This window comes from Pleuronectes platessa, chromosome 10 (genome assembly GCF_947347685.1).
Source record: "Pleuronectes platessa chromosome 10, fPlePla1.1, whole genome shotgun sequence".
NCBI classification, from domain to species: Eukaryota; Metazoa; Chordata; class Actinopteri; order Pleuronectiformes; family Pleuronectidae; genus Pleuronectes; species Pleuronectes platessa.
In genome coordinates, this window is record NC_070635.1 from 23918511 (window position 1) to 23946011 (window position 27501).

A 27501-nucleotide genomic window follows, 5' to 3' on the forward strand; every position below is an offset into this window, starting at 1 on the left:
CGGAAAAGACCCAAGCGATAACTAACCCTACAATCAAATTACTTGATACTATTGCGATAGTGTTTCATCAGGCTGCACCTGTACCATAGTTGCTGAGCATTTAGTGGCTCTGAGGCCAGTGTCAACAGTACACAAAGCTTTGGATCAACATCTGCTGACTGCAGGGGTAAAGGAGGTCAAATGTGGAAGTGAAGGCCAGCCACTGGTCACCGGCTTAAGCCAAAGGAAGTAGTGGTCAAAAGATGGGAAACAAGAGCTGAGCCAAGCCTCAGTGGGGAAAACATGAGGTTTCGAGACTGTGAAACTGCAAAGCACACAAAACTACCTCAGTTTATCCACACAGATGGTTGGGTGAGCTTTTCATGAGTAATTATTGGGCAGGCCTCCTTAATCATCCACAATAAAATTAAAAACGGGAGTAAAATTCAGGGAACCAGACATTTGAGTGTGCTGTGTTGTGGTCGCCTGTCATACTGTCTGTGGAGCCCAATCATCTGTACAATTATACAAGCCTGCAATCAGAACAGGGGGAAGGAGCAAAGACATCAAAATAGGTGGTGTGCAAATTTTTAACACAGTGTATAAAGTTTCCGATCTGCGATAAACATGGCCTCGCTCGACTTGGAGAGTAAGCAGACCACACGAAAACACCTAAAAAAATACCAGTAGGGTTCATAAAGAAGCCCACCACCCAAAAATGTGTTATTTAAGCAAATGGTTTTCACTAAATGAAGTTCACGTATAAAACAACTGACTGACTTTTACTACAAATGCTTTCAGGATCAAGAATTATTTGTAGATGGGATAATTTAATAACACACACACACTACATCTATCACAAAACGCTTCAGGGAGACAAAGTATGTTAATCAACAAAACAATAAGAGTTGTTATAAACTCCCCAAAGCATAAAGTGGCAGCTTTTAGTTGGATTTTTCAAATCATGAATCATGACGAATCACTACAAGTTCATTTTAGTGTACTTGAAGCTACAGAATGTTCCCTTTCCTGTCACCCTTGTTTAGGGGAAATTAATCTTCAAAACTCCTTCCAGGCAAGCTTTCATGAAATTTTAATTTCCTGGGTGTAAAAAGAGCAAGCAAAACCAAGAAATTAGACAAATTAATTTGATAAATGTACTTACTGTGGCTGGTACAGAAAGAGCTCAATGATATTGTCTCTGCCCTTGGGGTGGTTGAAGAAGACAAAGAGAGACCAGTGAATGAGCCATGTCCTCTGCTGAAGAGACTGGAGAGGGGAGCTGACAGTCTGGACAGGAAAGAAAAATACAAGGATTTGAAAAATAATAAAAAAGCTAAATGTGAATTTGTTTCGTAGCAGCTAAATTAACACAGCCGCTGTGATTTTCTTCAAAAAGGTACCAGTAATAAAAGGTTTTAAAAGGGAAAGTTCGCCAAAAAATGAAGAATCACTCAGTATCCACTCACAACTATGCCAATGGAGGGATTCCATTAAACACTTAAGAATCTCAGTGGTAAACTGTGTTGCAGCCACATCCAATACAATTGAATTAAACAGGACCCCTTTTTCAGTCCTGGATGACAACACACAAGCAATATAGAATAGAATATGTTTTTCACGTCTGAAAAGTTGTCTCTTTGGCTGCAGCACTGTTTACTCCTGAAACTCCAAAAGTGTTTCGTCGACTAAAACAAAAAAATCGCCAAAGCCCACTAACGGCATATTAGTGAGCAGATGAGTTATTTTCATTTTTCTGTGAACTATCCCTTTAAGCATTTCTCACTCCTAGATGACCATCAATCAAACTCAGACAACCACTTTATACTCAAATCCTAGTTCCTAAGTAGTCAGATGAGTGTGTGGTCGAGGAATAAAATGCCACAGCAGAGCTGTACTGAAAGTGAAATGTCAATATGAAGTCTATGTAAGGGAATCTAGATGAGGTATCAAATTCTGAGAAGTGGGGCATTTACATTGTTATCGATAGTCTCTCTCAGGCGGGTGAGGTCCTCCATGGCTGCCTCCCAGTTCTGCATCAGGATCTCAGATGCCAGCTTGCCCCACAGAGAGTTCAGGGCATTCCTGTCTGTAGATGGGACCTTGGGAAAGGACAACATGGGACACTTGATAAAATATGTGTTACATAACATTACAGCGCAAAAACATTTTCCATAGTTTTTGAGATACAACTTCTGATTAAAAGCATGTGTTCAGGACCATCATAAGTTGTCAGACCATGCTTGCCACTGCTTGTCTGGCATCAGTGGCACAGCTGCACGCTGCAGTAGCTTTTCTTATTTATACTGGAAAACCTGATTAAATTATGGCATCCTAAGCGAATGGAGCTTGACAGAAAGTGAGAAATGGATCATGAAACACTGTTTATCTTTTTATAAAAAACTAATTTGCTTCACTTTTAGATATGACAACCACTGCATTGCAGCTGACCATAAAAAATTGATACTTTAAAATGACCACATCGAGTGAAGGCATGTTTGAAGCTTGAGTGTCACTACGCCGTCTGTACAATTTGCTGGAAGTAAACCATCTTAATAGCAGTGGAGCTTACTTGATCTTGTCTTGGTGAAGGTCCTCAAATTCAATTGCATATCAGCTAAGATAGATTTATAATCAATGCCAATTATCATTTGGGCCCAGTTAAAGCAAACATTTCAAATGTCATTAAACTAAAGTTTAGAACGAACCAGTGATTTAGCATCATGGTCCCATAATCATTAAAACTGATGAGGCAGAGGTTCAGATAGACAGAGGTTCTCGCACCATTTTTAAAGTCAAATGTAATGCTTAATAAGACTTTTTAAGACCTAAATTAATGTTTTAGATCTCAAAATGCCAAAACAATTTAATTGATAGAAGATAAGTCTTTTAAATCAATTAATAAGCTTAAAAAGATTACAGAATAATAATATTGAGTGAGGGTAACATTGTACGACATAATATACTTCTTTCAAGTAAATACAGTTATGTACTTTAGATTCCCCATTGTCCCAAGTTTGAATGACTTTTGAAAACGGAAACAAACCAATGATGCAGCGCATACTGGAACATAATGGAATAATTATTTGTCTTCCATCTGGAACAGTAGAGAAATATTTGTGGTGACCTAATCTAAATTCAAGAGCATGTATCACTTTTTATGGCCTTTTATTTGTAAAAATTAATTAAAGTCATGTCAGCCTTAATTAAAACATGCAATAGATTCATACCGAGACTGAAGTAACACTTAGAAATGTTCTGTGCTGGTTGTCAAAGTTCAACTTTTAGTGAACTTTCCATATAAAACCAAACTGTTTGCATTAGATTTTTGGCAAACTTAACTTAATTCATGAGGGAGATAATTGAAAGAAAAACCCTACATTACCTTCAGCAACTCTCGACCACTCTGTCGTTGTCGCAAGGTAATTAGGCTGAAATATGAACTGATACTAACAAGACACATCTTTGTGGAGATAATCACTGAAAAATGTCACAGGCTACTGTTTCTGATTTCCAGAACAGGTTAAAACAAACAAAAAAGAATGGGTAATGAGAGACAGGTTGAGAGTGCCTCTGAACCTGTGCACATAGGACTACACCCGAGGGCTCATGGGAAACTCTGTACCACAGCAGTCCACGATAACACCAAACTCCAGACACAGTGACATGAGTCAAGCAGGAAGTCAGGGTGGGTGTCTGCTGAGCGGCCAGAGAAACCTAGATGCTAACCACACACCCCCGTACGCCGACGGACAGCCAGTGGAGTGGACTGTGAGACACGACAGATGTGCAAGTGGAGGAAACACTAAAAAAGAACAGGTTTCCGCTGGAACCCCACAAATTGGTAAAATTATTCAGATATAAAAAGGGTTTTTCTTTTCAACTTGGCAAAGACCAGTTGCACTCCGACAACATTTCAGTGAACTGCTATAGTAAGAGACGATGGCAGGTAAGAGGAAAAATGTTTGGAAAACTCTTGTGGTACTACCCAAAAGGAGAACACAGTAAGACAATGTGTTCATCTATCCAGTCAGAGTTCATTTTATTCCAGAGAATGACTAAGGCGGGTTCTGAATGACTTATTTTTTTCACGAGTTCAGAAGTCACGGGAGAGAACAGTATTATAACATGAGGAGAAAAGGCTAGCTACACTGCCAGGAGAAAGGTCAAAGTTTCATCTGTTTTGTTTTGTTTGTTAGTTTTTTCCCTCTTGGAAGTCCCTGCCTGCTACGTTTGGCTGACCTCCAGGTCATTATGGCAGCTTTCTACACACACACAGTCTGGCTTTCACTAGTGGCCACGCTAGAAAAGTTTCAATACCTGGGTTTTTCCAGCAGTTACCTTAAGTTTCCATTGGTTTGTGAAATGGGCACATTTTCGCTGAGTGACCAGCAACAATAAATTTACTGTGCTGGGGATTCGACAGGACACTCAATCTTTATTCTTAACATTCAATCCCTGCATTAAGTGATGATATGAATAAGTTGCTCTTTTCGGGCTAGGCCACACTGTAACAAGACCTGAGGCATGGATTTTGCAAGGCTGGCTTCCTTCGTTTAATTGACTGGGTTTCCCACGTTAAATGACTTTATGGAGCCTCACCTCTCCCATACGGGGGAGGGAGAGACAGACAAGGGGCCTGTTAGGATGGGAGGTCCACAAAACACCCAAAAGAGGGGAGGGGGAGTGCGGTACACAGGCTCCCACTAATGAAATCCATTTCTACCTTTCCCCCCTCATCTAAAAAGCCTCTTGCATTGTAGGGGGAAGAAACAGATATATAGTTACAGAGCCTGATCTCGCTGGAACTGAAAATGAGGGGTCTAACAATTTGAGGGGTAAAAACAGAAAAACCTCCTCTATGCTCAGCATGCTGGACTTCGAACAACATACCTCAATTAGAGCAATTTTGGTTTATTTAGACTGAGCTGCAAAGCCATAAACAACTACTGCTGGAAAAGGGAGACACATCCTTTGCTAACTTTTGAAGACTTTCCTTTAAGGCCCGTTTTTTTAGGGGGGGGGGGGGGGGGGAGTGGACAATTGGGTGAACTACTTTCGGATGCAACTCTTCCTTCTACACATTTGAGCAGATTGGTGAAAAAGCCATCAAATGAAGTACCCAACTGCTTTGGGTTAAGTGGGTTGTTTGAAGTGAAGTGAGTTCATCATTGTAGTGAGCCACTGCCAAGTTTTTCAGGAGAGGACACTCCAGCATACTGAATGTGCATGACTAGCCAGAGTCACTGACATCCGAAAGACAAGAGGCAACACAGTGCAGTATCAAATGTCAATTATAATAGGAACAAAAGATGGTCTTAATGTTATTCACTCTAATGAATAGAAAAAATGTTGATCTTATTCTTGCCCATTCTTTCAGGGTTGGTTTTGGCACGAGTCCTGGCTTTACCGCAAAGCTAAATGTTGAACCAAAGACAAACAAAAGCAAGAGGACAAGTGAGTGACACTGGGAAACCACTGACTATGCAGGCTGGTTCCACTGGTCATTATAGGCCATTCAGTTGACTTGAACTTACTAACACTTGATGCAAGATTACACCAAAACAGTGTAATCCTGAGATCCAAAAATTGCCTCTATTTCTGCTGTAAATCTGGTTTCAGTCTAAATGACACAATAACCCAAACAGGAAGGCAGATACAAGCTTAAAGATTCACTGTAAATGATCTCATATTCACTAAGTGGTTCACAGCGTTCAGCATCTTTGCAATGTAGGTCTCTATTGTTGTCTTTGTTCTATTTGTAGTTATTCATGGTGTTTTTCTAGGTTTTGTTTCTTTCGGCTCACTTCGTCAAGTTCCTTGGTGACTTGTGATTGGACGTTCAACAAGTTAAGGGGACAGAACCTCGGAACATCTGCAGTTGCTGACTGAGACCCTCTTTATACTTTGGGCCTCTTGTTGTCAAGCAAATGGTGCAAGTACAGTTTCTCTATGTATCCGTGTGTACTACAAAACGTTTGGGAAACGATGATGTCACAGCTTAATTCTCACATGCCCACTGCTTCTTTGAGGAATAAGCATTAGCCAGAAACAGCAAAAATGTTGGTTACGTGCAAATTTCTCTACGTTTGGTTTACACTGTACGGTCTTATTAAAAGTTAGCAGGTACATTTATCATTACTGTATCAAATTACCAACATTTAGAGGTTTATGTCTCACCCAATAATACTTGGACCTGAGCTCACTGAGCAGGCTCTCAATGTTTTTCTCTAATATTTGCCGGATTGTTGATGTACAGTTAATTGCCACCCCCTGGGCCGACATGTTTGTTTGAGCGTTTGTAGATGTTGTGATCAGAGATATTTCTAAAAACAAGGGTCGTGTTAACAATGTGTTTTTATAACGAAAGGGAAAATATCTGTTCAAAAGAATAACACAATAATAGTGTATATTAGACCTTAGTCCTCATCACGTATCATTTGAAGGATGCACAATGGTTTAAATTATCTGGGGGGAAAAAACACTGGTTGTAGTCAACAGCACATCAGCACCTGCTAAAACATCTGGGGGTTGATAGGGTCTGTTACTCCAGAGATTTTTATGTCTCTAAAAATATGAATTATAACAGAGAGAGAAGCAGCTGCCTCTGCTATGGTCTACAGCTTAGTTTTTCATCTAAAAGGGTTAGGGTTTAAATAGCTTGATCATGAACAAAATGATGAGGCTTCCTTTCACACAATTAAAACAAAAAAGACTATTGAATACGAGAAATACACGTTAATCAATTGGTCAAATGTTTTGATTGAGGCTATGGAAACGTTTTCCAGCCTTTGTCATTGTAGTTGAGCAGCACCTAGTCCAACTAACCATCCTCTACTCCTTTCTGCGGGAAAATGAAGAGAAACCAGAAACTCCAGAATCCAGGCAAAAAGGCTCTTTGTTTATATAGGAGATAGAGGGGTGAGCATGTGCACTAACAAGCTATTTTGCCAGCGCTCTCTGTGAACTGTAATTATCTTCCCCTGCAAAACATACTTTGGCATTATCTGGTTTTTGAAAACATTTGTCTAGGAAATTATTTAACCAAATATTTTTTTTTCAAAAATCTGTCTGTATATTTCAGCTTATAATGTTAAATTTAGGAAAGAAAATTCACTCCCCCTCTCTATCATGCACACACATGGTCCTAGAAACACCTTGCAAAATGTGTTGGACCCTCTTCCTGCTCAATAAGACATACCATGCATAACTAAGCACACCATAAGCTCCGAAGTCGTGACAAGGGACTCTTGGCCACAGTACTCAAATCAATACACCGTCTACTGAGGCCCACCCCTTGAGAAAACTACAGACAGATTATGCAGTCCGCCACTGATCACTTGGCCCAGTTAAAGATCCTACTCAAGTCCTAGAGCAGCGGTCTCCTCCTAATACAGACGACGTGCAGTGAATTGAAGAGGCAATGACGTAAGCTGTTCAAATTCAATTACTTCTAAGTGTTCCTTTCTTGTCCTGTACAAGCATTTGCCTTCTGACGAATCATAAAGTGCGTATGACAGTTTATAATGAAGGATAATAAAACACTAGAGATACTCTGTTAAGTGAAGTAAGGTGTACAGCTATCAACAAACCTCTCCATTAGTGTTTACTGGTGTTGGATGTGTGTGTGATAAAAACTTACCAAGACGCGGAAGAAGTAAAGGTACTCTGCAGCACCCGAGTAGTTTCCACACTCGTACTGGAACTTGGCGTATCTGTACAGAGTGTCCAAATACTCCTGACGAAACTTCAAGAGAAATACAAGTATATCGATGTCACAAACAGAGAAAATGTGAATTACTGCCAGACCAAGTCAGACAATACATGAGCATATTTTCAATTGAAACATTGTGCTTCCTCTGTAATTTAATGCAGCTCTTGTGCTGAAGGAAATTCCACTTTTGTGTCATATCTGTTGGTGTTTCCATCAGGCTTAGGGTGCTTTTTAAACTCCAAATAAATGAAAACAAAATATTAAGATTGCTGTAAGTAAATAGCAAATCAAATTTTTATGTCGGATTTATCTGTAGTAGTGACATAGTTTCCCTGCTGTGGTGGTACACAAGTGCTGAATGAATATAGAGTAAACACTGCTGTATCATATCAGTGGTATTTTGCCATGGTGAGAGAAAATTTAACTTTTGCAACAAATCTGCCAAGAAGTGGTCATGTGAACTAAATTAGCAATGCATAAATATATATAGGGCTATCATTTCAAGCCTACGGTTCTTCCTATATTTAACCGTCCTTCCTGCTGTCCGGTATCTAAGGGCAACGTGTATTGACACCAGGCCCATTCACTTAGGTTCAGTATAACTGACAGGCAGCGAGAGCTCCAGGCCGCCAAGCCTTTCCCACAGCAGGCTGTGGGGCCCTGAGCCTGGGCTGTGTAGAGGTGCACTGAGGACAGCATGCAGGTCAGCGGGATACCGGAGTGGGAGGGGACCGACGGAGGGGAGGGTAAGAAGCCAAACATCATTGTAAATATAGAACCTCCGGCATTCTTGCGGCTCTATCCATGAGTCTCGAGCTACTCCGTTTATTCTTAACAATTCACCACAGAATGTAAATGTCCGCAGAATTTGTGCAAGCAACTGCAAACCCTGAAAATGAGTTAAGGGTTTTGGGAAGTAATTCTGCATTTCCCTGCTCAGCCTGCCCCTCCCACTTTACCCCTAAAACAACCATGGGTTCACACAAAAGCCATGGGAAATTGCAGTGAAGAAGTGAGGTGTCATCAAATCAGGCCAACTTACGTTATGCTTTTCTGCCAAATAGTCAAAGAGCATTCGTCCATCTCTGCAAAAAAAAAGAGCAAGAAAGTTCCTGTAGTTAGAGTCCATTTAACTTGAGTCGCTGTTTGGCCGACTTCCTGGTGTTTGGAGCCCCATTCAGGTATATTTTTCCACTTCTGGACTAAATCAAGCCATTTCACTTTTAAAACAGTGTGATGGGCTGTTTATTACATTTGGTTTGGCTACTACAAATCTATACTAGCCATGTCTAACAAATTATGTCTGCTGAATAATGTGAATACGGATTTCTCAGAACAGCCTTTGAGTCTCTATGACTTTGTCCAAACAAAGGAATGCTCTGGTGTTTAACCATTTTATCCCAGCAGCATTTAACAACTTTACCTCTGAAATAAAATCTTGGTATTTGTGCAGACACCACACTGAAACTACGTGTCATTTTAGGCTAATTGCACTTTTTGAATTTGAAAGTAAGAGTGCATTTGCTGGCTTGGGCTATGTGTGTTTAGTTAATTTCATTTAGACTGATGTAGATTTCTGCACCACATTAGGAAAAGTTGTCTCCTGCTTGGGGGCTAATGAAGGACAGACTTAGGAATTACTTCCTGTTGTGTGGTGGTGTGTCACTCTGTGGCCCTGATAATACGTATGAGCCACTCACTTTCCAGATATGTCAGTACCAAAACGTCATTACGGATAAAACTCTCAAGAAGTACTAGGGCTGCTCGATTAATCGAAATTTAATCGTGATTACGATTATGGGGTCAAACGATCTCCAAACTACTATAATCGAGTCGAAACGATTATTTGGCATTTTTTCGAAAGAGACGTGCATGCGCAATTCAGTACTTCCCCCAAAGCATTCAGCGGCCCAGCTGACTGGCTCTCACTCTCAAGCAGCAGTAAAGTGAAGGAAGCAAGTTGTGTGTGGTGATCGGTGGTGAAAAAAACAGCACAAGTGGAAAAGCAGGGAGAGCAGCAGCAGACCATGTAGCAGTCGCGCCGCGCACCGCTATTCTCAAGTGCGCTCCCGCCTGGCTGTTCAGACCGGTCAGACCGGACCTGCATTTCTCCGCGCCGGTCAGTCGGTCAACGAGTGTTAGGGTTGCCATCATTATGGGTTTGAATAACCGGGCACCGATATCCTGGTTTCACGGAGGAATAAGGCACGCAGCCGTCATCGGTGTTTACCGGAACCGGAAGTGATTGAAAAAATAAAGCATAGACTTCAGAATAAGGGCACATATTAATAATCGTTTAAATAATCGTGATTTTGATATTGTCCAAAATAATCGTGATGGTGATTTTTTTCATAATCGAGCAGCCCTAAGAAGTACAACAAAATTGAATTTATGCGGGTTTGTTTATTGTTGAACATAGAAACATGAACCTTGGCCTAATAACTGGAAAAAATATACAAAAAATTCCAGAGAAACATGAGACCAATTCAGTGCAATAACTTTGGTTATTCTTTCAATTGCACTAAACCAAATTGCCTTAGTGATGGAAAAAGTTGTATTCTGATGCACACTTCTAGACTACAGTGCTCTATAAAAGTCCAAGAAATTCTATTTTTACATATTAGATGTTACACGAAACCAAACAACCCAACCTTTAGTTTAATAATTAATTTAATCAAATGAAGAAAATAACGATAAATCTAAACATTCCACGCAACCTGGATCAAAACAAACTGCTTAGCATATTAATAACACCTTCCACTTCATTACCAATTCTTTTTAAAACAGCTAATCACCATTTTATGAAAAAAAAATGTTAATAAACAACAATTAAGTGAGTTTTTCCCCCCATCTAATTAAATTTACAAGAGTTTAAAATACATATTTAAAAATATTTACTATATGGCAACTTTTTCGAATTCTTAATTTATTTTCTGTTCACATTGTGATGATCAAATAAGTGTGGGATTGGTATCACCCTTTTAAACAGATTTAAACCTGCTGGTGTACGTTAGCTCTGCTTTTTCAAGCCTGAAACCCACTTTTGGCTAATCATAGTTTTACTTTGGGGTAATTTAGCTTCTTCCTTCTGTTGAGCACAAAAGGTTTTGCATCCACACATTGTCATTTACAGATTATACATTTCTTTTAAAATCAGACTGGGGATGAGCTAATATAACAATATGTGCACTTGGACAGAAAATATCTTACATTTAAAATGTAGATGAGACCCTGATGCTGAGATGTACAACAAGAGGGAGCTGTTCACGAAAAAGCAGCGGTACTGCCACCTTCTGCACTGAAAAAGTCAAGGAGCCAACAGCAGCAGGTTGACAAAAAAAAGTGGTCTTATTGCTTTAAAGGGATAGTTCACCCAAAAATGAAAATTCACTCATTGTCCACTCACCACTATGCCAATGGAGGGGTGGGTAAATTGTTTGAGTCCACTAAACACTTCTGGGGTCTCAGGGGTAAACAGTGTTGCAGTCAAATCCAGTACAATTAAAGTAACTGGTGATACATTTTTCAAACATAAAAAAACAGAAAGAAAACATTACGCCTCGGTACTGCTCATGTGGTGTCATCCAAGTGTCCTGAAGCCCCGACAATAATATTTGACTCAAGACGGCGTCATTTTCACCATGTATTTGTATTGAATTAGGCTGCAACACTGTTAACCCCTATAGAGTTTTGTGGACTCAAACACTTCACCCACCCCTCCATCGGCACAGTGGTGTGTAGAATGAGTGATTTTTTTCACTTAGTATTCACTTTTCGTTGAACTATCCCTTTAACAAGTTCCTCAAACAAATTGGATCCCAAATCATTGATCACCCTAATGACCATCATAATCCATGGTGTGTAATGATGACATACTGTTTATAGATATGATAATAAAATGATTTACTATGATGGCTTGGCTTGTTTTCTGGCTTCAGTAGTTTTCAAAATAATGCGTCGTCAGGCACATCGGCCTACTGACTAACCACTCAATAAAAGTAAAGAGGACAATAGGTTATATTACCCGGTGAAAAGCTTTATGGATCTGTGTGTGTTAAACCGAATGGACAGAGCATTGAGGTTCAAATATCAACCCATTTCTCTTCAGTACGAGATAATCATCCAATCCAGACACGATGTTAAAAACAAGCAATTACATCAAGTATAATCTAGGACATAATGGTGAAATAAGGCTGCTGCCTGTCTGTTGGCCTTAGAGTGAATTCTTAATTGACCCCAGATGAGTTTTCTATTGTTTTAAAAATCCAATGGTATGAGGAACAAAATTATTAACAACTTCAGACAGGCTCACGCTTCCCCATCCAAAAAGATTTCCTCCTTAGTCCACACTGACAGCAGACTAGCAATAACATAGACATGTGCTAAGTCCATGTTGTTATTATCCATCTTCAGATCCCACAGAACAGTTCCTACAAATAGGGATGTCCCGATCCGATATTGATATCGGAAATCAGTCCGATATCAGCCAAAAAAGTGAATATCGGATTTTATCGGACTGAATCTAAAAACTCCGATATAAGCGCTCCGATATAAGCTGTCCATTTACCGCTCCAGAACTTCTATAATAGGTGACTCTGGTTTGATCACATTCCAAAACAGTAGGTGGTAATGCCCCTTAATTAACGTTGGTGCCGGCCGCGGAAGAAGAGCGTCTCTGATCCAGCATGCACAGCCCACGTGATCACAACAACGACAACGTGTGTGCCTGCAGCAAGGTGTAGTGATGTCGGCTGTGTGGAAGTATTTTACCGTAAACTCGGACAAAGACGTTGCAGCTAAATGCAACATTTGTCAGGCGCAAGTGTCCCGTGGAGGGACAGAACCGGGAAGGTTCAATACAAGCAACCTCATCGCACATTTGAAAAAACACCACAAAAAAGAACATGAGGATTTTCGCGAGAGCAGCAAGGCGAAGCAACAAGCCTCTGGCTCGCTTCAGCAACCCACGCTGGCCGAAAGCTTTGCAAGACGTGACAAACTACCACGGGACAGCAAAAAGGCAATGGCCATAACAGAAAAGATAGCCCAGTTTATTGTGCTTGATGACCAGCCCCTGTCGGTGGTGAGTAATGTCGGGTTTAAACGCTTAATGGAGCACCTCGAACCTCGCTACATTATTCCTATAGTTTTTGTTGTTTTTGTCCCTGCCCACAGTTGTTTCCAACATATGCTGACAGTAGAAAAATAACTGAAGTGAACTTGAATTGTTCGCACTTTAAAATTTTATTTATTCTATTCAATTGTATAATGATGTTGGTAACCAGTGGTTATTTTGCACTTTAAATATAACATTTTGTTTTCATTGGATTTGTTGAGGTAATACTCTTATGTTGAAGGTTAAAATTTATGTAACCAATTGGTTAATAATAAATGGGTCAGTTTTTCCTATACCTACTGTTGCTGACTATTGTTTTCTGTTATATCACTACAACATCAGTAACAGTAACATCACTTTATCAAGCCTTTTCTAACATTCCACACAACAAAATAAGGAATAAATATATGTATGATTTGTGCCTATATCGTATCGTATTGATATCGGTATCGGCCAATACTCAAGGCTACAATATCGGTATCGTATCGGAAGTGAAAAAGTTGTATCGGGACATCCCTACCTACAAATCTATGGCTTAAATAAACAGATGTCTTATCAGTGTAGACAATGAAACAGTCTTAATAAAGTTAACCACACCAGTTTGTGTCTTTTTACTTTGCTGACTTTGCTCAGCTAAAGCACTGACATGGCTGAACGCCTTATTAAAAGTTAAATTCTATGGACACAAAATACAAAGTCCTTCTACAATACTGATTTGCATTCTACCGTTTAAAATAACGGGTTTTAAACATCTTTGAATAATGGGAAGTACAGCAAGCAATTTCACATCTTAGATATATTCATTTTCAGGATAATAAGGAGGAAGAAAAATAAGGAACTTCACCTGGTGGACTGCATCTGCCTTGTGGTCTCGGGGTCCTCGAACATTTTCACAATGGGCTCAGTCTCTGACTGCAGCTGCTTGAGCTGGGCCACCACCTCTGTTCTCTTCTCCCTCAGAGCTAACACGGGGAGGATAAGAGTCATTAGCTACTGCAACAACATATTCATGGTGTGTGTGACCCCGCAATGTAAATGCAGTAAAACCAAATTTGAATGTTAAATCAATTCTGAGTGGAGTATGTGGTGTAGGGCAGCGGGCCTTTTGGATGTCTGTTATGATGTGTTCGGGCAGGAGAAATGTGGATGAGGAATGTATAAAGACCAAGCGTCAACACTTACTTTGGGGGATTTCCTTATCAAGGAAAAGGCTCCTGTACACATCCATGGCAAAGTCCACCATGTTTGTATCACTGAGGAGGTCCAGTTTTCCATGAAGCAGCTCCTGCTCATTGTAGATCTAAGAAACAGTCGGTAATAGAAAACAAAGATGGGGAGGAAGAGGAAGAGGTGGGGGGTTGTACAATATTAATATTTGACCAGGAGGTCCTGACTAAATAAAACCATTTTCAAACATGAACTGTGGAAAATGTCCCCACAATGGGGTCGAGACTATGTCCTGAGTTTGCCTTTCATAAGTGAAATATGCAACATGAGATTCTCTGGTCAGACGCGTACAAAACACTGAAATGCCAGGAGCGAGGGGATCCACCGCATGCAGGATGTAACCTATATATTCTGCTGCAGGGATCATGTGCTTTTATTTACAGTATATCCTCCAGAGTATCTCTGTATAATAAATCTGCTGTATTCTCACATGGGCTCACTTTTTAATTGCAGGATGGCAGGAGAAACTCCGGAGAATGTCCCTAGCAACTGACTTGGACATTTGTGTTGTCACAAACAGCCCCGCCGTATAATTTCCGGAAATTATCCAGAGTTCAAAGCATGTTTGAAAACAGCTTAACAAAAATTGCTGCCTAGCATTTTTTTTTATCTTTCATAATTTACAAGGCACAAATTGTTATGTGGATAACGGGTTTTCAACCCGTTTTTCCATTCATCCCTAAAGGTGGAGGCTGAACTCCCGAGGCCTATGTGCACTGTATCACCCTATAAAAGCTAAAGCGTGTATACATATCTCATTTTATGGTGTTACCATGCTCACATGGATGAGCCACAATGATATGCTGGCTATGATTTATGCGAACATTATGTCTTTATCGGCAACTGAATTCACTCTCGTGTTAGCTTGCTATGGTTAGCCTGCTATGGTTAGCCAATGCTAACATATGTTTCAGAGATCCTGTCGTAGTAGTGGAATAAATGTGTTATAAGCCTTGTTGAATAGATGAAAGTGAATCTGATCAACACTTCTCAACTGTTAATGGAACATATATTCAATAACATTGATGTTATTAATATCATTAATATGTATTGAGGGTTAGCTTAGCCTGGGTGAGCATGGCAGAAACATCGCTGACTGCGGTGTGATCTGTTAATAAAATGGAGTCACGTGTTTGGAGAAACCATCTGAGAACAACATACAATTATAAAGTGTTGGAACACCACATTTCTTAGGTTTTATTTCTACTGTACGAGTGAGGCAGCGTGTGGCCGATTTTACTAAAGCCACTCACGGTGAACAACCACTACTTCCGGCAGTGTGATTTTCAGTGGAAAATGTTATTAATTATTCCGGTTTAATGTGTGGCTCGCCATTTCCTATCATCGTGACACACATCAAACATCGCGTATATGTTCGAGTAAATTATAATATGCAGTTACATAACATTTTTTATATTTCTGTCGAGGGTGGCGCGCTTTTCCGTTTTAATTTGAAGGACAGAATACGGACTTCCGGTTACATACGCGTGAGCGCTTTACACAGCTGCTGAAAATGTGACCCAGCACATAGCGCGCGTGGCTTCCATCGCCCCTTAAAACCCACTATTTTCTCCTAAAATAAACTAGAACACGCAGCGGAGTGTTTATGTGTCGATATGGTCGTACCTCCTTGACAGACAGGAACTCCAGCAGAGGAAAAACGAGATGACGGTCTAAAAAGTGGGCAATTTTGGTGGTGAGGTCGTATTCCGCCATCTTTGCTCCGTCGAAAGGGAAGCGGAAGTGTGATGCAGCTGAATACAGAGGGAGGGACCAATCAGAGACGCCTTCAGGATCCTCGATAATTCATATGATGTGATGCTGATTTTAGACTGCTGTTAGATAGATAGATAGATAGATAGATAGATAGATAGATAGATAGATAGATAGAATATAGTCAGACAGACAGATTAACAGATAGATAGATAGATAGATAGATAGATAGATAGATAGATAAATAGATGGATAGATAGTCAGACAGAATAAAATTAAATCAAATCCTGCTTCCCATGTTTTTTGCAGTGTTCAGGACCCATTAATGTTATGGCTCAGTGACTTTATTTATTTCTTAATCCATTCCTCAGGAGTGTAAAACGTTGGTGACATGATGGTGTGGACTTTATAAACAGAGATAGCTGTGAAGAAGTTTTGGGTTTGTGTGCGTTCTGTCTTTTAAGATACTTGACAGGTAGGTTTGAAAACTTGCCAATTCCCCAATGTGTATTTGGGCAGTGTCAGTTTCTTCATGTCATACCAGATTTGTTTGTCTTTTCTAGAATATAGCTCTGCTTGCATGTTTATGCTCATTGTCGTGCTGCAGAATACATTTGGGACTTACTGATCAGATGCCTCCCTGATTACCTGATTAATAAAAAAATCTTAACAGCCCAAAATACCTCAATCCGTGTTTTTTGGTCTTGGAGAAGGATGCACGACTGTGTCTTGTGAACCTTTCAAAATTCTCATAATTTAATTTTGGTGTTGATTCAGTGAAATGGTTCAGTTATGAGAAGGATCCAAGTGAATGTTTTGTTGAATGTGAAAATGTAGGGTTTCCTCCAGGCACCACCGATATTCCTCCTAAAAGCCAGTGTGTGACTTCTTTATGAGACTAAAACCACCTTAGGGCAAATGTAGTCACCAATAACCCACACTTACACCAGCCAGCTAAACCTGAATGAAAACAACCAGATCATTTCCAATCATTTAACTTTTCCACAAGTTTAGAATGTCGTCTCTGTGCATATGAACCATCCTCTTTCCCTCCCCCTCCATTTCAGAAGCTGCCTCGTAAAGGTACCCATGTGTTGACCATATACCAGACCAAAAACAGCCAATATCAGCTACTCAATGACCCCTTTGGAATAGGTTTCACTGCGACCCGGTTTTCTTGACAACCACACAGCACTGTCTTGCATCCTCACACAATTCTGCCCTTGTTACTGTGGTGTTCTCTCTCCTCCGCTCTCACTTCTCCCTGCTGCCTGACAGCAGGTAGAAATGAGTCATAAACAGACACCACTCACCACGGCCAGCTGCTGTTTTACTGGGTGCTTCTGACACAGTCAGCTCCGGCTCAGTGGCAGCTCCCTTTATTATAAAAAAAGGAGACAGAAACCACAGCTTCTACTGCTGAAGCCTCCTTTGTGTTCACTTTACCGTTCACTGTTACTCTTGCACATTCTTGCACACTATTTTAAGTACATGTATTTGAATTAATTAGGGCCAGAGCACCTACGGTGGGAGGCCCTATTGTATTTCTAAGGATTTGTATTTCCCTTTTGGGATTTTTCAGAGCCTAAACATGCTCAAATTTCTACCAAAGTTTGCAGGAAATTCAAAACCCCAAAAAGTTATTGTATTCCGGAGTTATTTGAAATAGGCGTGGCCAAATGGCTTAACAGCGCAATCTAAGGAACAAAAAACGAACAAAACGCAACAGGAAGCCCGCTGTTTTGGATTTAGTAGCCATTTTGGCCGTTTTCAAAAAAATGTCTTTGACGTACTTGTCCCAGGGTTTTCATCAGATACACTTCATATGGACATGAGTGTCATCACAACAAGATGGAGATATAAACTACCTTGAATTCCGAGTTTTCCTCTCATGGTGTGATCGTGGCATGGCGTAAAAGTTTGATTACACGCCATCAAAAAACGATGTTCTGTATCTCAGACATACATGGTGCAATCGACTCCAAACTAGACATGTAAGACAAGAGTCCCGGCCTGATGACATCTACACAGAAATTATGAATACAAATCACAGCACCCCCTGGTGGCAACAGGAAATGTATTGTTTTTGGAACATCTTACACTTGGAAGTACTCCTCCTCAACACTAACTACAACCATGTCAATCTGTGTCAAAAGTGTCTCTAGAAATTGATAATGGCAAAGATTACTGTGACTTTTCGTCAAACCCCATATTAGTGACGCAGCGTCAAAGTTCATCAATTCGCCGTTAAACACGAAATTGCTGTAACTTCAGTGTTAATGCTTAAGTCTCCCTCAAAATACATTTGTGTAACAACAGCACCCCCCTGAAGATATTTATATGGTTTTAAGGAATGGGCGTGACAAAATAACTGACTAGCGCCCCCTAAAGTGAAGCCCCGGCACTAAGATCAATAGGGACGTTTGTCTTTTCATAACAAACAAATAAGTCTGATGAACTTGTCCTTGGGCTTTCATTAGATCGACTTCCACTTCTGTGAATGTCATCTCAACAAGATGGAGATATAAACTACCTTGGTATATATGATTTCATCAGGACATTTTGATGATTCGCCAAAAAATAGGGATTTATTTTCTCTCCTCTGTACATTGTTCTTTCAGCCTCAAACCTCATTCACAGTTTGCTTTAATGTCACAGTGTCAGTTATGTTAGAATCCTTTGATGTCTTAGATGCAAAGATGAAAGATTTATACGATCTGAAGAGAGAAAAGAGTGTTTTTGACCTGAACAGATCTATTAGTCTAGTATAGTGATAGCAATAGCATCAACTACTGCCAAAAGGAGGTAAGCCTCGTTTTAAAACTAAATTCGATTTAGATAAAGTTTTAACTATGGGGTCTAACCTGATGGGGTGGACTGTAATGCGTGATTAGTGAGCGTGGTCCAGCGGTGCATGACAGAAGCAGGAAGTGAAGCGTTTATCCTTGCAGCAGTGCTCAAAACACATGCAATGCGGAGACGTGCGCTTGGTCATTGATCGCTCTCTCCACTAACCACAACAGGCTTCAAAATGCGTGTGCTCGGGCCTGTCAGTTCTACAACGTAGCCCTAATATTTTATTTGAGACTTATATATATATATATATAGACTTAGAAAATATATATAATTGTAGTTAAAATAAAGCTTCTGCAATATAATTACTATATAGTACAGTTACTCCAAGGAACTTGGTCTGGCATTGCCATCCATGCACATAAGGCAATCACAGTCCAGACTGTTCTCATTTGTGGTTCTTCCAATGGTGGAACAAGTTATGCTAATAGAGCATGGGCGTCCCTCTATCTTCAAGAATGTCTTGCAGACTCATCTCTTCCTCTCTCCTAACACCTACAACCTCATAACATCCCTAAATACGCTTTGTCTTTTTGGACAGATTTAGCTGAGTACTAACTTCAAGGTTCCCTACTTTAGTTAAGCTGTTGTGTTGTTCCACAGTTTTTTATGTTGACTTGGCAAAAAGTCTATATAAGTAAATATAATATATCAAAAAGTCCATATGCACCATGATTCATTTAAGTGCACTTTACTGTAAACAGAAGGGAATAGTCTCTGTATGAGATTGTCATTTATGTGTACATTGGTGGTACAAGTTGTGATACAAGTTGTGATAAGATATCAAGTTTTAATTGGGTTGCATGATTAAATTACTGTCCTGTAAAATAAGAGCATCCATGCAAGCAGCTTTTTACACATCAGTTAGGTTTTATTCGTAGGCTTGGTGGCTGTTGTAATTTATTACCAGAGCAAATGAGAAAGGCAGGTGACTTAATATAATGAGTGCATAACAAACAGAGAGCTTTCAAACAGCAAACCATAAATTGTTTCCTTTGTGAAACTGATAGTCGTCATTGTTTCTTTATTCTATGACTGTTCCACAACTTAAACTTTGTGTCTATAATTGTAACCATGACAACAAAGGTCCACTTACCTGAAGGAAAGACAGAAACCTCAGAGAGGGCCACATGTGAGGGATCCCTCTCCCAGGACGGACAGACGTGCAATAGATGCTGCAAATAGTACATGTTGTATCACATTGTATATTTCTAAGTCCAGAGATGATAAAAAAACAAACATGGAGAGGGTCTTACTTTTCTACAAATTTAAAAGTACAATAACTTTTGTACAGTCCCTTACTAAGCAAGAAAACCTCCCAGCTCCTCTCCCTTGAATGTAAAATAATCAAAACAGAGTAATTCTTCATCAAAATAAGAAAAAAGTCTTCATCATATTGACAATTATAGTTTAATGTGAGTTATTTGCTTGCATTTTATGTGCAGGAAATAATACTTGTCATTGCACAATATCGGATTAAGAAGCAGTGGGAAAAATCTTCACTGGTGCAGGCAAAGCCAATACACATTCTCAGATAAGTTAAATACCACCAATTAAATCCAAAATGACAATAAATCATGTCTTTTAAACACTGATACAAGGGCCACTATTGCATTGGTTTCTCTTGTTTCAAATCTTCAAGGTGAGAGAGCGATCGGTGAGCAGGCACACGGTTCCGCGTTGCATGGGTTCTGCGCACTTTGGGAAGGACAATCGCGTTACTTTGTGCGTCTGTCAGGAGACATCGATCCTTGCCTGCTAATTGCGCTTTACGGTCCACAGTATCAATTGCAGATCAAACAGTGAAAATTGTATGTAAATTTAATAATAGTTGTAAAACAAGCTTACTTCCTGTTGCCGGTAGGTGGCGCCATCACTATTAATACATACAGACTAGAATAGATCTGTTCAAGTAGGGGCTCTGATGTAGCGTGAGCAATTTAAGTCGATTGGACAATGTAGCAACAACTACATTTTCACACTGAAAATGTGTGCAGGGCGCTATGACCCTGCACTAATATTAACAAATGGACATGTTCAGGTCAGGATTGTGGCATTGGTCAGAATTTGGGAGACGGTTGGATAATGCAGAGTGGATTTACAAAGTAGGGGAGAGCAGGGTAATGTGAGACATCGGGTAATGTGAAACACCCCCTGTATCTAGGCAACGGAACACATTTGTGGTCATTTGACCATTATGTTTTCAAGCCCCTCCCATTCCCCCCTTGCCATGAAGGAGAAGTTGGTGCTGGTGCTGTGGAAAGTATGTTTTTTCACAAAAATGTGTTTGTTGCATGTAAAAGTAGATTTTCTTGCTTTGAACTTAATCAACTGTTGTGTCAAAACAAATTGAATCAGGTAGAAAAACTTATTTCATACATGTTGGTGAACTTCCAAAATATAAAACCATGTGATTGATGCTAGCTGAAGATTAGCCTGAATTGCTAAGAGATGTTGTTTCTTCTAAAACGGTGGCTTCGGGGTAAAGTGGGACAAATGCTGTGGGGTAAATTGAGACACTGTCTCACTTTACCCCACAATAAAGCACAAGTTAAGTTTAGTCTTAAACATATTTTAGTGTAATATTACATTACATATGTTTTATTTGTAATGTCATAAACATAGAGAATGTAGAAAAGCCATCATGCCAAGGAACTACACCAGGAAGACAACCTGGGGCCAAACACCCCTCGCAGAGATGGAGAGTGCAGCTGCTGAGGTCATGCAAGGAAAGAAGTCCTTAAGAAAAGCTGGAAGGGTTAGAAATATTGACAAGACAACCCTCAAAAGATTCATAAAGAAAAAAGAGAAAGGGAAAGTAAAATCAGTAGCCTGGGGTGCAGTAGCTGGGGTAAAGAGAATATTCACAGATGAGATGGAGGAGGAGCTTGCCAAACACTGGAAACAACTAGCTGACCAGTTCCATGGCCTTGCTCCAGTTAAGTGCCGTGAACTGGCATTTGAATAAGCAGAGAAAAACAATATCCCTGTCCCTGCCAATTGGACAGAGTAACAATGTGCCGGTAAGCTAGGGTGTCTTGACATCCATTTGATACAAATGTGCTTAATTGACCAATCCCAATGATTCTGTTACTAGTCCGATATTAGTTTTGTAATATATGTGGTTGTCAATCTAGCTGTTAGGATTTTAACTATTACAACATGTGTTGTTATGGTAGTTTTAAAGTGGAAAAAGTAAGTGGATCACTTAACTCCCTTGATTTCTCTGGTCTGTCTCACTTTACCCCGTAGCTGGGGTAAAGTGAGCCACTTTTTTAAAAACAATCATATTTTCACTGCCCTTTGTCCTGAAGACATTCTGATAATTTCCATTGCTAGAAAACATCCTGAATTAATGGGAAATGTGTAAATTTGACTGATATATCATTTTAGCTCGAATAGAGGGGAGCAAATGTAAAAAATGTCTCACATTACCCCGCTCTACCCTACTTCTTGTCTCATGGCAAATCAGTAGTGGTGCTATGATGCTGAGGAAATATTGACACATGGAGCTGTTCTTGGACTCTGGTCATGAGATAGAAGTTTGGTGGTGATAGGACAATGCACAATGGAGTAATGACAACATTGTCACCTTGGCAAAGGATGAACCTTCGCCGCACCTCAATGTTTACACGGTTTGAGGAAATGTCACAATTCTGACCATGATCCAATGACCTGACTGAGCTCTTCTGAGTTGCATATTGTAAAGCAGCCAAGAGAAGTGCATCAAAGTATAAAACATGTCACTGACTGTCGCCAGCAGGTGGCGCTGTAATGATGAGTGAATATTGACACATGGATCTGATCAGGGCGGGACTGTGAATGTGTGAATGAGATATAAAGCCTTTATATAAAAGAACACTTGAAAGGATTCATTAAGCAAATAATTATTTGTTGTCGGTTTGATGTTATGTCACAGTGGTGTTAGATTCCTTTGATGTCTTTGATGCAAAGGTGAAAGATTTATAGATCTGAAGAGAGAAAACTGTTTTTGACGTGAACAAATCTATTAGTCTGTATGTAGTGAGTCACAATCAAGTGTTATTCTTTGATGCCTTTGATACACAACATGGGTCAAAAGTGATCAGGGTCATGGGTCATGGCAATAATTTCCCCAAGTAAATAAGATCAGGGAAATTATTTTTAAAAGTTTACTGGCACCCCAGTACCCCCAGCACCCCTACTTCCTATGTCCCTGTCTCTGACCATCTAAAAGATATGGAAGAATCACAAAGGAAGTTATTATGTTAGGCTTTCCTGCAACAAAATCATAGATCGTCTGCAAAATATATTTGTGTTTGAGGATTAATAACATGTTAGATTCATTACAAAAATGGAGGTCTGTGTACCTCTTGGCTGATACCTGATCACTGTGGCTTCTTTTTACTCCACTATCTCTCTCAAGAATTATTGTTGCATCAGATGAGCTGCAGGTCTTGGTATCTTTAGGGCTATCGTTAGCCACTAGTATAATGAGCAGCAGGTGTTGGTATTGTTAGCTGATATCATTCATGTGTCAATATTGACTCTTTCTTGGCAAATCATTAAGATTCTACGCCACTGATATAGCGTTTGACGAAAAGTTACAGTCACCTTATACCTACATTATCAATGTCTTGACATCCATTTGATACAGTTTGACATGGTTGAGGTAAGTGGTTGAGGACAAATACATCCAAGTGTAAGACATGTAAAAAACAAGACATTTCCTAATGCCACTAGGGGGTAGCCTGGATGCCAGACGAACTTAGCCCCGCCCACAACATTTTTGGTCGGGCAGTTCGGTCTGGAGTCGCTCCATTGGGAAAAAATTATGGGGCGTGTTTCAACTGACCAGGAAGTAAAATTCCTCTTCGCTCAATTGGATAGACCTACAACCAATCAGAGCAACGTAGTATGTGACGTATGCTAAGCAACGCATTGTGAGTTATTTACTAACGCCGGGTTCACACCGGACGCTTCAGCGCAGCGCCAAGCCTTAAATAACAGCTGGCTCCCATCCACTCCCATGTTTAAACTTTGTGCCGGTCACACCGGAGGCTGAAGCACCGCGAGGCAGCCTTGGCGCAGCGTGGTGCTTCAGCCTCCGGTGTGACTGGCACAAAGCCGCGCAGCGATCTACTGGATCTACGGGTGATATTATTAGCGCTGCCTGGCGGTTCAGCGTCGCTTCAGCGTCCGTTGTGAACAGCCAAGCGCCGGGGCGATAGGGATTAGCGCGGTGCTTTGGCGTCGCCTCCACGTTCTGTGTTCCTCTTTCAAAATGAATGCGCTGTCGATGTCTTCTAAAACAGACTCAATGGGAGCATCTACACATCTCAGCTCGCCAGCGGCAGGCATGTTTGTTGAAAACGAATTCAACCCAAGGGCACTTTGATGACGTGGTTGATTACGTCACCGTTGATCATCTGTCAATCATCGTATAAAGCCCGCCCTGACAATCTGATTGGCCCGGTCGGGCCATAATTTTTTCCCAATGGAGCGACTCCAGACCGAACTGCCCGACCAAAAATGTTGTGGGCGGGGCTAAGTTCGTCTGGCATCCAGGCTAACTAGGGGGTGCTTTGCTCTTCAGTTCTGAATTCTGTGTAGATGTCATCAGGCCGGAACTCTTGTCTTACATGTCTAGTTTTAACTTGATTGGACCATTTATGTCTGACATACACAACCTCGTGTTTTGACGGCGTGTAATCAAATCTTGACGCCACGCCACGGTCACACCGTGTGACGCAAACACGAAATTCGAGGTAGTTAATAGCTCCATCTTGTTGAGATGACATTCATCTCAACATGAAGTTGATCTGATGAAAGCCCTGGGACAAGTTTGTCAAAGTAAAAATTTGGAAAATGGCAGAAATGGCCACTAAATCCAAAATAGAGGTCTTCCTGTTGTGTTTTTCACAATGCACTTCAGAATTGTTTGTGCGTCTGGTTATGATACAAAGGTGTCCCGATTTTTGTAAGGATCAGTGAAAGCTAACTGAGGGTCTTTTCCTTAAATGGTGCCGTTGAGGCATTTTGCCACACCCATTTCAAAAATATCGCCTACATAATGATATTTGTAAACCAAACAAATCTAACCACTGTAGACTATCAGGGTCTGAACTAAACTCAGCCATTGTTTTGTAAAAGTGGCAGTGCCAGGTTGCTCATGCATCCCTGTAGAGAGAATCAAAGCCAAACCCAGGAATTGCAGAGGGTTGCGAAAATGGGCAGTGAGCAATTGAAACCATCAGTAAAGCACAAAATCAGACTTAAGAAGAAACAACCCAGCAGGCTGGTGAATTTAGGTTAAAGTCTTATCGCAGCTTCAAGTCCATACAAGTGGAGTAAACATAAACAGCCGTCTACCATTTCTGTCTCTGTGAATCAAAGCTTGTGTGTGTTTTGTTGGATGAAGCAGTTTCAGCCAGCGGTGGTACTGACCACACATGATATCCAGGTTCACTGCTATATGCTGTCATGAAGACATTTCAGCATGCAAAAGAGTTATCCATCACTGTTTACGCTGACGAAAATGCTCCTTAGCCTCAATGGGATAAGCTTGAAGGGTGCTGCATTTAAGGGCCAAATATTCCAAGAAAAACCTCAACTCTCCAGTTCCCTGAAAGCTTTCTTGGTCAACAGAGGTTTCGAAGAGAGAGGGAAGAGAACACACTGCCAAAGACACCCACCACTGGCCTTGGTCTAATATCTGTCAAAATATAAATCAATAAGATCTGAAGACAAATGACCTGGTGCTGGATGTTGCAAAGCCAAGCATCCCTGCTCTGAAACCAAATTCCAGCATCTCATATGAATTTCAATTATTCTTTTGTAAACTTTTTAGATATGCATCACCTCGCTCAGAGTGTGTGTCAGGTTATAAATCAGCGGCCCGCATTCCTGATTTAGAGGCCAGTGCCTACTTCAGCTCTGTCCCACTCAATGGCAACGGGATGGAGGTTATCGACCAGGCCTATGGGCCAGAAAACAATATAAACTTACAGCGAGTACCCAATGGCACAGAGCATGGCAGAACATCTGTGCAGCACATGTCTGCACAACATACAAGGAGTGACTTGTGCTCACACACATCAGTGGTATGGAAGTTTTCTGGAAGCTGGTGAAAGAAGAACTCAGGCAGCAGCTGATGTCTTATGCAGAAGGTTTTAATGTAGACTTGATGCATCAAGGAGACCAGAGAGTGGATATACAAACGCTAACAGAGTAACATGAGCAATTGTCCCCCACAAATCTGAAGATGTCCTCCACAGCATCCCCATATCTCTTACTCTGCTGACTTCACCAATTGAACAGCACATCCATGAATGGCTAGAATTTCTGTCACTCTCTTTGTTACATGTAGGTGTTCGCATCCTCCGAAATCACTTTGTGTCCTTACTTCTTGCCACTGGTGAAATACTCAAAATAATTGAAGTCTGTGAGAGATGAAATGGCTGCCTCTCTCTCTGGGCGCATCTGAGTTAGATATGAAAGTCCCAATTGAGACACTACAATGTACAGTGCCTTGCATAAGTATTCACCCCCTTTGGACTTTTCTACATTTTGTCATGGTACAACCACAGATTAAAATTTATTTCATCGTGAGTTTATGTAATGGACCAACACAAAATAGTGCATCATTTGGAAGTGGGGGGAAATATTACATGGATTTCACAATTATTTACAAATAAAAATCTGAAAAGTGTTGAGTGCATATGTATTCACCCCCTTTACTGTGAAACCCCTAACAAAGATCTGGTGCGACCAATTGCATTCACAAGTCACATTTGCAAGTCACATAATTAGTAAATAGGGTCCGCCTGTCTGCAATTTAATCTCAGTATAAATACACCTGTTCTGTGACGGACTCAGAGTTTGTTGGAGATCATTACTGAACAAACAGCATCATGAAGACCAAGGAGCTCACCAAACAGGTCAGGGATAAAGTTGTGGAGAAATATGAAGCAGGGTTAGGTTATAAAAAAATATCCAGAGCTTTGAACATCTCTCTGAGCACCATAAAATCCATCATAAGAAAATGGAAAGAATATGGCACAACCGCAAACCTACCAAGAGGAGGCCGTCCACCCAAACTGAAGAGTCGGACAAGGAGAAAATGAATCAGAGAAGCAACCAGGAGGCCCATGGTTACTCTGGAGGAGTTGCAGAGATCCACAGCTGAGGTGGGAGAATCTGTCCACAGGACAACTATTAGTCGTCTACTCCACAAATCTGGCCTTTATGGAAGAGTGGCAAGAAGAAAGCCATTGTTGAAAGGTATCCATAAAAAATCCCGTTTGGAGTTTGCCAGAAGCCATGTGGGAGACACAGCAAACATGTGGAAGAAGGTGCTCTGGTCAGATGAGACCAAAATTGAACTTTTTGGCCTCAATGCAAAACGCTATGTGTGGCGAAAACCCAACACTGCCCATCACCCTGAGCACACCATCCCAACAGTGAAACATGGTGGTGGTAGCATCATGCTGTGGGGATGCTTCTCTTCAGCAGGTACAGGGAAACTGGTCAGAATAGAGGGAAAGATGGATGGAGCCAAATACAGGGAAATCCTTGAAGAAAATCTGATGCAGTCTGCAAAAGACTTGAGACTGGGGCGGAGGTTCATCTTCCAGCAGGACAATGACCCTAAACATACAGCCAGAGCTACAAAGGAATGGTTTGGATTAAAGAATGTTAATGTCTTAAAATGGCCCAGTCAAAGCCCAGACCTCAATCCAATAGAGAATCTATGGCAAGACTTGAAGATTGCGGTTCACAGACGGTCTCCATCCAATCTGACTGAGCTTCATCTTTTTTGCCAAGAAGAATGGACAAACCTTTCCATCTCTAGATGTGCAAAGCTGGTAGAGACATACCCCAAAAGACTTGCAGCTGTAATTGCAGCGAAAGGGGGTTC

General features: G+C 40.7%; 1 protein-coding gene across 1 annotated transcript in view; it reads right to left on the reverse strand.

Annotated features, from left to right (window-relative positions):
* Window positions 1-15799, reverse strand: part of eif3ea (eukaryotic translation initiation factor 3, subunit E, a) — a 32815-nt gene extending 17016 nt beyond the window's left edge. Inside the window, exons 1-7 of the mRNA XM_053431658.1 lie at window positions 15663-15799; window positions 13992-14109; window positions 13654-13771; window positions 8736-8778; window positions 7622-7726; window positions 1956-2081; window positions 1145-1269 (exon numbers count right to left, since the gene is read on the reverse strand). Coding sequence (XP_053287633.1) covers window positions 1145-1269; window positions 1956-2081; window positions 7622-7726; window positions 8736-8778; window positions 13654-13771; window positions 13992-14109; window positions 15663-15752 — 725 coding nt within the window. The 5' untranslated portion in view covers window positions 15753-15799. The remainder of the gene's footprint in view (window positions 1-1144; window positions 1270-1955; window positions 2082-7621; window positions 7727-8735; window positions 8779-13653; window positions 13772-13991; window positions 14110-15662) is intronic.
* Between the last annotated feature and the right edge of the window lie 11702 nt (window positions 15800-27501).